General features: G+C 39.7%; 1 protein-coding gene across 1 annotated transcript; it reads right to left on the reverse strand.

Moving 5' to 3' along the window:
- LOC119775532 (RNA polymerase II elongation factor ELL-like) lies at window positions 1-10,677 on the reverse strand. Its single transcript, XM_038273541.1, has 12 exons — window positions 10,386-10,677; window positions 8,267-8,311; window positions 8,048-8,169; window positions 7,012-7,172; window positions 4,147-4,436; window positions 3,899-4,023; window positions 3,335-3,812; window positions 3,151-3,241; window positions 1,582-1,645; window positions 1,091-1,262; window positions 938-982; window positions 1-860 (listed from the first exon to the last, which is right to left on the reverse strand). The coding sequence occupies exons 1-12, from the start codon at window positions 10,518-10,520 to the stop codon at window positions 732-734; spliced, it is 1,857 nt and encodes a 618-aa protein (XP_038129469.1). The 5' UTR covers window positions 10,521-10,677; the 3' UTR covers window positions 1-731.
- Window positions 10,678-11,423: the final 746 nt, after the last annotated feature.

Below are 11,423 nucleotides of genomic sequence, written 5' to 3' on the forward strand. Positions count from 1 at the left end.
TTAAATCAATACAAAATTATTTATTAGAAACGTCAACATCTTCACTTTTATCATGCAGTCTGTAAACCACATATCATGCATTTTTTTTCACATTTCAGTGTTTTTGTTTTATTTCTCAGCTTACAGTATGAACGGCTCTGTACATTAGGTTCTCTGGTGGTTCTAACCCGTTGATTCGTTTTTACACTTTCAGTGAATGTGACACAGTACCTTCACCGACGTAACAGTTTTTGAGTGCAGAGAAGGTTGAGTCCTTGGTAGAGATGGAGTTTTTCATTAATTGGGTCCGAACTGATGAACATTCATCACCAAGCTTAAATAATACTGAAGGACAGAATGGAATCTTAGCTGCCATCACAGAAAACAAAAAACAAAAAAACAAAAACCCTTTAATAAAAATGATGTCACCTTTCTGGGTATGTACAGCATGCAGCAGTCTCAGGTTAACACCAACCAGGACATACAAGCATTACTTCACATATTAAGTATAAAGATAAGCTGGGCGGGATCTGCTGAATGATTTCAGGTGAAGCAGCTCATCTTCACATCGGTTTGCAGTTTTTTGCTTCCATAACAGAACTGTAGCGAATCCTGGTGTCTGTATAACGCTAGTGCAGACGTCCTAGAGCTCTTCACTTTACTCTAAACCATGCTGATATTCACAGCCGGTTTCTCGAGGCTTTGAAGAGCTCAGCTTCTTGTTCTCGCTGTAATCTCTCTAGCTGGACTCTTCATTTGGCACTGATGTGATCCACAGAGAGCTGCTGCTGGTCAAAGTCCGATATGAGCTTCTTGATGTGGGCCAGCTTGTTGTGTAAATACTCACAGCGAACTTTGTCCTGATTGTAGTTGGGATTAGACTGATGAGACAAAGAAAACAAATAAAATTGATTACCTGGTTAAATCAGAGGAGAGATCAGTTAAGAAGCAGCCTTACCTTTTTAATTTTGCGGTACTCTTGAAGGATTTTATTCCGAACAGTCTGTAAGAGAAAATACAGAAAATCTGAATATGAAGCAAATATCCAAACTTAAATTAAATTCATGTTTTCTGTTAAAAGGCTCCCCTGGTGACCTTTAGCTAATCTTACCTTGTACTTATGCGACTCCTGGTGAAGCTGCTTGAGCTGAGTGTCCAGTTCCATGAACTGCTGTGTGACGCTGTCGATGCGAGCGTGCAAATCTCTGTACTCGCTGTACTCCTTATTAAAGTCCTGTTTGTAACTCTGTCTCTGGTTCTGGCTGGAGATCACCACATATTTCCTGTACAGGGGAGGAAAAAACCCTTAGAGTGGGAAAAATCCTGTCCAACATCTCCACATACTTCCTGCTGCTATTACGAATCGCTTAGAGATCATTAAAAAGCACTCTTGCACATGCCAAAGTCGTATGTGTGTTCCTACTCTTTTCCATTTATTTTATTTAGCCAGAATAGGTTAGGTCTGATTGTATAGAGAACAAACTCCCAATAAATGTGACGGTCATTATAGGGCTAACTGGAAGTGACCAGCTTCTGTACGGAGGCTGCAGGAAAACAAACGTAACTATTACTTCAACAGGAAGTCAGACAATCAGAACTCACGATAAATAGTCGGCTGTCACGGCGTCAGCTTGGGGTTCATTGGAGTCAAACAATCCACTGGACTCTGAAAGGAAAGAAAAGGTATGAGTAAGTGGGAAAAAAACTAAAGCTTCAAAGCCACAAGGCTTATACAGGAATGAGTAACTCTAATTTAATGCTTTTAGAAATCATTTTAATGCCATCAACAAGTACCCATGACGTATATATATATATATATATATATATATATATATATATATATATATATATATATATATATATATAAAAACGGCAAAATCCTTTGTCTTCTTTACCGTCGACAGGCTGCAGCCATGTCCAGAATTCCTTGTTTTCGAGCCACTTTTGTTAAAATTTGCATTTACCTATTCTCTAGCCTTTTCTCCGCCTCGAGCTTCTTTTCTGAACACACAGCTTTAACACCAATATATGACGAAATTGTTTTTATAAACTTTTTTTTGATATAGCATTTTAAATGCCACGATAATCATATTTAATGAATTTTAATGCCAATTAAGACCTTAATTTGAAAAATAATAATTTAAATGATGAACTTTAAATGATTTTTAATGACCTGCAGAAACCCTAAGTGAAGTCATCACTGTGTCAGAGTAATAGGGCCTTTTTAGATGAAAAAAACATTTCTGATTAAACTCAGATTTTTTAAGAGCTTCATATATTTTCTAATGATTAATGGACATTTTTTTATGTTAAAAACTAAACTTTGTAGAACTAAACCCTGACGTTTCCATAGGGTTAAAAAAAAAGACAGTATAATCATGTTAAGACTAAATCTGAAAGAAAACTTACATTTCAATTTAGAGAAAAAAAAAGAGGTTTGCTTGATTTTAAAATCCAATATTTTCCACGACACATAGTTTATTTATGAGATGTTTTTCTGGATATTTCCCAGTATAAGCTGTAGCCTACATACTGGATTCTCCTGGATCCAGACACGCCATGAACCCAGGAGGTGTTTTATGTACCAGACCAATAGGAGCAGCGATGACTCCAAACTCCTGTTACTTATTGCAGGTTGAGGACAGCTACTCGATGCAGCCATCACGAAGGTTCTTCCTCACTGTTTTAGATGCCAACTTAGGAGAAGTCGTTCTAATACATGTAGACACATGTAGTGAATGCTGCCCGACTCCCTGCAGCGCATGCAGACGGATGCTTGTTTGGACCAACAGGAACTGGCTTCTACTGGCTAGTAAGATCTGAATACATCGACTCACAACAGTGTAAAACTGCATTGGTACAAGGTATAACAATAGAGCAAACTTCTGGGTTTTTACTGATAGATTTAAAGTTTTCTTTAGTTTTGTTTTGCTTCTATAAATTTATGACTACAATTCCTCCCAAAAGTCTTAATTAAAATAAAAACATATTTTTGCCTTCAATTATGGTGGTTTCGAAGGTTTTTGGCATAAATTTACGACTTAATTACATCATAGATTTTCAAAAGATTTTTTTTTTTAAATATATGAAATTAATCTAAAACTTCTGAGTTTAGTGGTTGAAGTGTACTTTTTTTTGTTCGTTCATCTACAGGATCTGCGTAGCTCTCACCTTTGCACTCCGAAGGATCTTTACATGAATAATCCGAACTGCAACTTTTCTCTTTTCTTCTTTCCTTTCCGTCTCTCCATCCATCTTTCTCCTAAGAGAAAAACCCAAATATAACAAGATAACCATAAATATATATATTCCATAAAATGACCATCAATCATCAACCACGTAGACGATCTCTCACCTGATCTTTGTGTTTGCTCTTCTTCTTCCTGACTGCGTGCCTGCTCAGATCGGGCACCATCAGGGGCGGCGGGGGCCCATCAGATCTGGGTTTCTGTTGCTCATTTTGGTCTTTAGGTTCCTCTTGTGGAGAATCCTTTGGCTCCAGCCTTTTAGCCACTTCTGCTTCCTGTTGACAAACTGCTGACAGCGACTCAAAGAGTCTTTTAGGGTCAAGCGAGTTATTTTGCTCCTCTTCTGCTTTGGCTCCTGCGTCTGTCCGGGTCCCTTGTTTCGACGACCTCCGTCTTGAATTCTCGCTGGCTGATTTTCTTGATAGGAGGGATATCCTGGGCTTCTTACTAGCCAGAGGCTCAGGGGATTCATCTAGAAGGGAGTGTTTCGGGCGGTGTGCTGGGGAAGAGTTGGGGGTCTCTCGAAGGGGGCTGACCTGCGCCTCGGGGACAGTGAGGAGGTTCTGCTGTGGTTGAAAAAGTCTCCTGCAATAAACGTTATATGACTGATTAAAATAATTGTCATATAAATAACGAACCACAACAAAAAACAAAGGATTTATCTTTCTCACCTGACAAGGATGCGCTTCAGAAGCTGCTGGTCCCCTGAGGTGTATCCTGGCCAGTCCTTCTGCAGCTCCTTATAAAGGCCGTCCTTCAGAGCAAATGTGCTGTCTCTGTTACTGAGCTGTCCCACCTGCACATAAACCGACACCTCCCGTCATCCAAACATCTCCTCCTACCTAACCTGTCTGATCATTCCTTTTTATTACAAAAGTTCCCAAAACAAAGTCTTCCACGTTAAAGGGACTTTCATCACCTCCATGATGACCGAGTCCAGCAGATCTTTGTCTCCTTCTGGAAGCCCGTCTTTCTGCAGCCTGAGGATCAACTCAGGCCTCTTGTACGGCCTCAGAGCCAGCAGGTGCATAACTCTCTCCCTGAGGGGCCGATCCTGGATGTCACTTTTCCTGCTCACAGGACAGGGACCCTTCCTGGGCCTGGACGTGCTGACCCCCCTTTTAATGTTGAGGAGGGAGTGGGATGAGTATTTAGGCTTGGTCAGTTTGGCCAGTGCAGGAGCTGGGGCTCGCACAGTCACCTTCTTACCTGGGAGAGACGATAAAAAACAAATCAGATTTATGGCTGCAGCTGAGAAGAGGATCTTATTCACAGGGAATTAAGACCTGAACAGACATGGACTCAATGTCCACTGAGACTAGAGGAAGTCATTACTCCAAAAGCAGCATAAAAAGCCAGACTGTGGTTTGCAAATCCACAAAGGCTGACATCTCTGACTTGTAGGGACACGTCTCGCAGTCAGAAAAGTGAAAGGTTTGGCTTTAATGACTGTTGCTCCAAACCTTTTCCCAACTGGGAAGTGCAGGTTGGTAGTTTTATGTAGGGTTGCAACTAAAGATTATTTTGCAAATCGATTAATCTGTTTATAATATTTTCGATTAATCGCCTAATAATCGGATAGCCAAAGGCTCTGTTCAGATTAACAGATTTTTTTTTTACAAAATTAAACCAAGTGAAAGTAAAACTTCTGGATAGAGGATATTGACAGAATATTTTTTTTTCTATCTTAAATGCAAAATATTTATATATATTTTTTTTCGTTTACAATTTTGGTATAATTGCTGCTCTAAGTGGGTCGATCTGTCAGCTAAAGGCGTGTTTTAGAGTCTCTATACTCCAGTTAACGATTACTAAATTAATTGACGATTATTTCAAAAATCGATTAATCCCGGTTAATCCGATTAATTGTTTTAGCCCTATTTTTATGTAATGAGGGTGTTTTCCTGAGGGTGGGAGGGTGCCTAGATGGCATCATTAGGTAAAGGGGACTATAAAGGAAAAAATCATCAGTCAGTGGGTGTTCTAAATAAGCAGTGACCGTAAGCATAACAGCAAAACAAGGTGAATGTTTTAAGAGGCCATGATGAAGCCCTGATTTCAGCGCAAGAAAGTTTGTGTGCAGAGCTGAAAATAAACCCAATAAATAAACCCACCTAGCTTTAATGCTAATATATATATATATATATATATATATATATATATATATATATATATATATATATATATATATATATATATATATATATATATATATATATATATATATATATATATATATAAAGGTTGTATAAATGTTGGGTTTACTAAGCCCTAAATGTGCATTATGGCTTTCATTTGTGCAGTCAAAGCCAGATTTCTAACAATCTCGGCAATGAGGCAATGTGAAGCATAACCTTGTTCAAAGGGGGTCAATTTTCAAGATTTATTTAGGTTTAAAAGTTAATTTTAATATAAAATGTTGTATAATGTTTTTCTTTTTACTGACAAAAAGTTTAATGCACTATATTTTATAGTAAATTACATTTTCTGTATTACATCTAACCAGATATATCAAGATGAAATTCAAAGTCCATGTAACCAGAGACACAGGAAGCAGCTGAAATCAAAAGGGCCAAAAACAGAACTCTGTGGAACTCCATGCTTTGGTGGTTAAAGATGAGTTCAAGTCTGATTCTGCAGAAGAAAAAGTAGGTATTGGTTTAGAAAATAAATCTGAAGCTTCTTTAGATGATACTGTCCAATATTATGATGCGCTGAATTACAGAGAGAGTGAAAAACTCATCTTAAACCTGGGGTTGATAAGACGGTAGGGGCTCAGGAGAGGACTGTCTCAGTCTGTTCGCTTCTACAAAGACCAGAACAGATTTGTTCAGCGTTTTAAATTAATCTACAGTATGTAAAATGCTTCCTAGCTACAACTATTAAGAACTTTTCGCTTTTAAGGAGAGGTTAGAGATTAGTTTACGGGGAATAACAGCCAATGATGGAAACCCAGATTAGGCACGCTTCTGGTAATTTACAAAAACAATATTCTTAAAGTAAATCCCCCCAAAAAGGTTATAAATAAGTAACCATAAGCAGTATTCCTTTGAAAAAAGTTTCTATCTGTAATTGTAATCTGTACAGAATATGAATATGTATTTACAATGTGCTTGTTGGATAACATTGGGCAAATTAAGAGATGAGAGGAAGACGATTTTCTCTGTTAAATTTCTCCACTTGCAGGAATAACAAAAAAAAGACCTCAGTTCACCCTACCAGAAAGCCACACATTAAGCTCAGTAAGCAGATGCAGAAATCTAATTTAAGAAATAACCACACAGTTGCACAAGCCTGACATGAGTAATGTAGATTTTTTTTTTTTATACTTCCTCTAAACTGACAGACTCATCACAACCTAACATTCTGAACTCCATTAGTGCCTCTGTGTGTGTGTAGGTTCACAGAGAGATGATGACAGAGACTAACATCTCATCTTAGGAGGAAGCGGTTTGGTGGTTGGATGTGCAAAAGCGGTGGCAGAACAAGGAGAAACTCCAACGCAGGTTCTACGACATGAAGTGCAAAGGGATTGTTCTGGATTTGTTTTGGTCGTTTTGTGTTCAACTGAACTGCAGTGATGAACAAAAAAAAAAACCCAACATAAAATATATGTTTACTTCACATGTTTCCAAGGCAACCGATGCAATATGGCTGACAGTGTTTTCTGGATATCAAAAGCATGGCTCAGAGCTGTCTTCAGGCCAGCACCGTCCCCTGGTAGGGCTTCTGTTGTATAATCACACACATGCTGCAGACATGCCGGGCTTTCCTTTCTCCTTACCCTGGTAGCGCGCTCCGTTTTTGATGACGATGGCCCCTCGGCTGCGGGTCTCCTCCTCTGCCTGGGCCAAGCTCTGGCGGGCTTTATCGTACGAATCATCTGTGGCGTTGACTGTCATCTTCTTCTGAATCACTCCAAGACATGTCAGCTCCTCGGCGGCACTGGGGACAAGGAGGAGGATAGTGAGTGCGGGCAGAGCATTTTAGCCTCCTTTGAGTTCTGTTCCTTAGAAAGAGCTGCTTCACACTTCAGGTCGTTTAAGGTGACGCCTGCTGCCTTCAGATTCTCTGCTTCCTGCAAAATCAGAAAACCTGGCCTTTTCTACACAAGATAGCTTTTAACTCTTAATAGAGGTTTTCAGCCTTACAATGCTAGTCGCTACCACTATGCTACCTGCTATCATAACTTAATGTGGACACATTGCTCAAAAAAAAGAAAAAAGAACAATGAAAGGTACCACTTTTGATAAAGGTGAGGGTTTCAATGAAAAGGAACCACATGAGTACAAGAAGCTCTGTTAAAAACTGCTTGTGGTTTTTTCCAGCTTCGTGAGAGCAACACCTTTAGCAGACATCAGGAAGGCTAAGCAGAATATGTGCTCTGTTTTGACCTCCTCAACTTTAAACCTTAGTCTGTCACAACATATGACAGATTTGGAAACATTTGCTGCTTCCCTTATCTTGAATAAACACAAAGTGTAATTAAATGTTAGCTGATTGATTGTGCTAAATGTTAAGATGCTAAACACGGAATACGTCTGAGTAATAACCTTTCACAAGAAAGCCTGCAATATCCTTTGAAGACAACGTTCTGATAATGTTTTACATCAAAGATAATAATCACAATTTGCTAAAGGAGATTAAAGCGGGCCATAAAACATGAGTGCATTTGTCTTTATTTTAGGCTTTAAGGTTTATTTTTTTTAACTCAGATCCCTACAGGTGGCGTTTCTTTCTTGCTCTCCACTTACACAGAAAAAAAAACAAACAATCCATGTGCTATCTGTGTTTTTCTGCAGTGCCTCTTCTCTACTCACCCTATGCTGCGCTGTTTGACACAGTCGAAGCTCCCATGTGGACTATTGCGAGCGACGTTAGTCACTCCAAAGGTGAAGATCCGCGCTTCATTTCCATTCTCTGAGCAAGGGATGGCAATTCTCTACAACAGCGGGGAAGGGATCAAACATTTTTAAAATGTATGACACAATACGAGTGAAATACGGTGCTGTGAGAGCAGTAGCAGCAGGTCGTCTCACCCCTTGATTTCCATTGAAGGTGATGGTAGGACAGGAAGACCAGCTCTAAAAAGAACACAAACAGAGCCTGTGTGAAGAGTGTTGCTCCTACTTGCATCAATGCAATGGACCGGGAGAGAAATATCAATAGATTGATTATTCATGATAAGTTCAGTAGTTATATTTAGTAAAAGAATAAGCATTTTTACTCTCAGGAAATTGATATTCTTAAATGTGATGTCTGAGTGCGACATTTTGTTACTTAAAAGAAACAAGTCAGAGATTAAATTTGGTTTTTGGCTGATTTCAAATAAGCTCCAGGAAGGCGTCTCTCACTTTTGCACACTTTGCACCGTTTTTTTTGGATAATCGCTCCATTTTAGTTAGATTTGCTAGAGTCTTTTGCTTTGGATTTTGACCTGCTTGAACACATGAAGATCTTCTGATCTAAATGATTCTATTGCATATCTGGTAGGATAGGATCAGGACATTGGGAAACGAACCTTGGAACTTAATAAAAACTGCTGTTCTCGGCGCATTTTATCCGGAGCGGATCGTTTGCTGTGTGAACACATGCCCTTTGAAGCATACTTAAAGCAGAAGGGGATGACACAATATAAGAAGAGTGCATTTCAGTAAAAAAAATAAATAAAAACCAGGAGCTTGAATCCAAAGTTAAAAGAATTAGAAACCACTCAAACAAACAGTTGCAACTGCATGCTGTTGTTTGGCCCAGTCTGAAAATCTCAGTTTGAAACCAAACCAGGCCAAACGAAGGAGTGGATATTGCCTAGACTGAACCAGCAGCATGAATGCATCATTAGTTTTCCCACTAAATGCTTTGTTATCCAATAATCTTTACTTATGGTCCATTACAAGTGAAGCAGCTTCCTCCAGGCCCCAGGCATGACTTGTTGCAACCTTCTTCCAATAAACACTTATTCTAGATTAGTCTAGATTTGCAGCAGCCCTTTTATTTTTGGGTGACGTCTGGATCTTCTAACTTTCAAATATTAAACTTTTCCAGAGCTTTGCTGTTTTTTGGAATTCATGATGCAGTTATTGCGCCCCAGTTTTTGTTTGTTTTGCACACAGAGTGACCATGATAATGACGCTTGTGCAGCCTTGTTGCATATTTGCTTTTTTGCTCTGCAATAAAATTAAGACAGTTGTATTTATTTTGGTGTTAAAATCTAAATAATTATAATTTGTAGCTGGAAATGTGACAAAAATGTGAACAAGTTGAGGCACGGACGCTGGTGCAAGAAGCTTTTATTTACAGTCAATTTCTCAATGAATGAGTTGTGTCACATGGGGGCATTATTGCTGAAATTAAGGCCATGATCTCTTAGAGGGAAATACAAAGATCACAGAGCCTGCAGCCCTGACAGAAAGTATGCAATGTCCACAATCTATATGACCTTTTAAAAACAGAGTCAACCTGTTGATGAGAGAGCAAAGAGTGAGCTGGCCCCTACATATGGAGATGTTATACCATTTCCTGTCTGAGTGTGATCAGAGGTGATTTCCCCTCTTCTCTGCCTCATCCCCAAACTCAGGTTAAATCACGATGAGATCAATGGGGAGTTTCTCGTTGAAACGATTAAAGAGGAGGCTGTCATTTCCTCACCGTGGAGTTTCCAGCCCTTGTTACGAGGAATTGCTGAATCGAGGAGCTGCATTTTACATAAAACCTTTCATGTAGCTTCTGATTTAGAGGATTTTAATGGGATATGTGGGCTCCGATTCATTTAATATCAGCTTATTCAATCCGATCCAAATATTCCCTCCTACTACAGATCCTCACCCCCTCACTTTCTTCTAATCCTTACCACATATTTTACTAGGAGCCTGTTTGGACTCGACCAACAGCTTCATACAAGCTTCATAAACACTCGCCGTGTTTCCGCCTTGCGTTATGCAACATTTATCAGCAGTTTACGGCAGCAAAATATTTAAAAAAGGGGGGTGAATGGTAAGAACAGCTGGGGAAAGAGAGAGGCTGGGGGGAGATGGTGGTGAACTTGGTCCGTCGTGTTTTTAAAATCACTTCTCTTTGAAGCTATAGCATCCTCAACAAGTTTCTACCAACACGGTGGAGTGTTTTAGTGTCCGCGCAGAGAGGAACAATGAGACCCACCTTGCCGTTGTGAAAGCTCCCGATGGCTCTTGCCGCGCTGTCAGTGAGTTTTACATGAAAAACGGAGACGTTAGAGCCGGGGTTCAGTTTACCGCTGGAAAGCCCGTAACACCGCTGCTCCCTCAGAGCCGACATCGCGCTGCAGTCCTCCCCTCCCGCTCACAGTTTACTCCGAGCAAAATCCGTCCGATACCATAGAAATGAGCAAACATTGACCGAGACGGATCCGAATAAAGACCTCCGCGGAGCAGTGTGTCTCCTGCTGCTGCTCCGCGGCGCGCTATTACGGCTGAACTCAGAGCCGATCCTATTGGTCAACGGCCACGCACGGGCTGTTACGTAGGTGTTACGTAACTGCTTCCACTTTTTTTTTCTGTTGGCTTGTCGTCTCCCTATGCTAATGTTGCTTTACATGAGGTAATGGGGGAGACTCACGTTTGCGGAGGGCTATGGCAGGCCATTGTAACATTTAATCCAACCAGAATTTATAAAGATGGTCCTCCACCCAGAGGCGGTTCTAGCACGAGAGATGCCCTGGGCGCCCACCTCTTACCATTGGCGGTTCTAGATGGGGGGCCAATAGGGCCCAGTGCCACTGTAGAACTAGTCCTGGCCCCTGTTATGTTCCCTGTACTAAAAACATAAAGAGCAAACATTTCAATGTGATTATTAGTTTTTCTTGAAATAAATGTATATTGCCTTTAATTAAGAAGGTATGTTAAACAATTAGCAGACAGAAAAGGAAGATTTATGTTTTTAAAAAAAAAGAAAAACAACTATTTTTTTTTTGTTTAATAATGTTTTAGATATGGTTTATAAAAGCCCTCATAGGGACAAGTGCAGCAAATTAGCTCACTCTAACAGCACATGCCAGCATGTGTCTGCTGTTTTTCAGTAAGTCTATGCTATGGTTTATCCGTCCCTATCAAATACACTCAATAAATAAATAAAAAAAAAATGTATGATCACTTAAGTTTCAAAAACTTTATAAGTCTTAAAAATGTCTGTCTAATCTATTAAAGCTTGCATGTGCTGGCT

This window comes from Cyprinodon tularosa, unplaced genomic scaffold (genome assembly GCF_016077235.1).
Source record: "Cyprinodon tularosa strain WSP-4 unplaced genomic scaffold, ASM1607723v1 ctg120, whole genome shotgun sequence".
Lineage (NCBI taxonomy): Eukaryota > Metazoa > Chordata > Actinopteri > Cyprinodontiformes > Cyprinodontidae > Cyprinodon > Cyprinodon tularosa.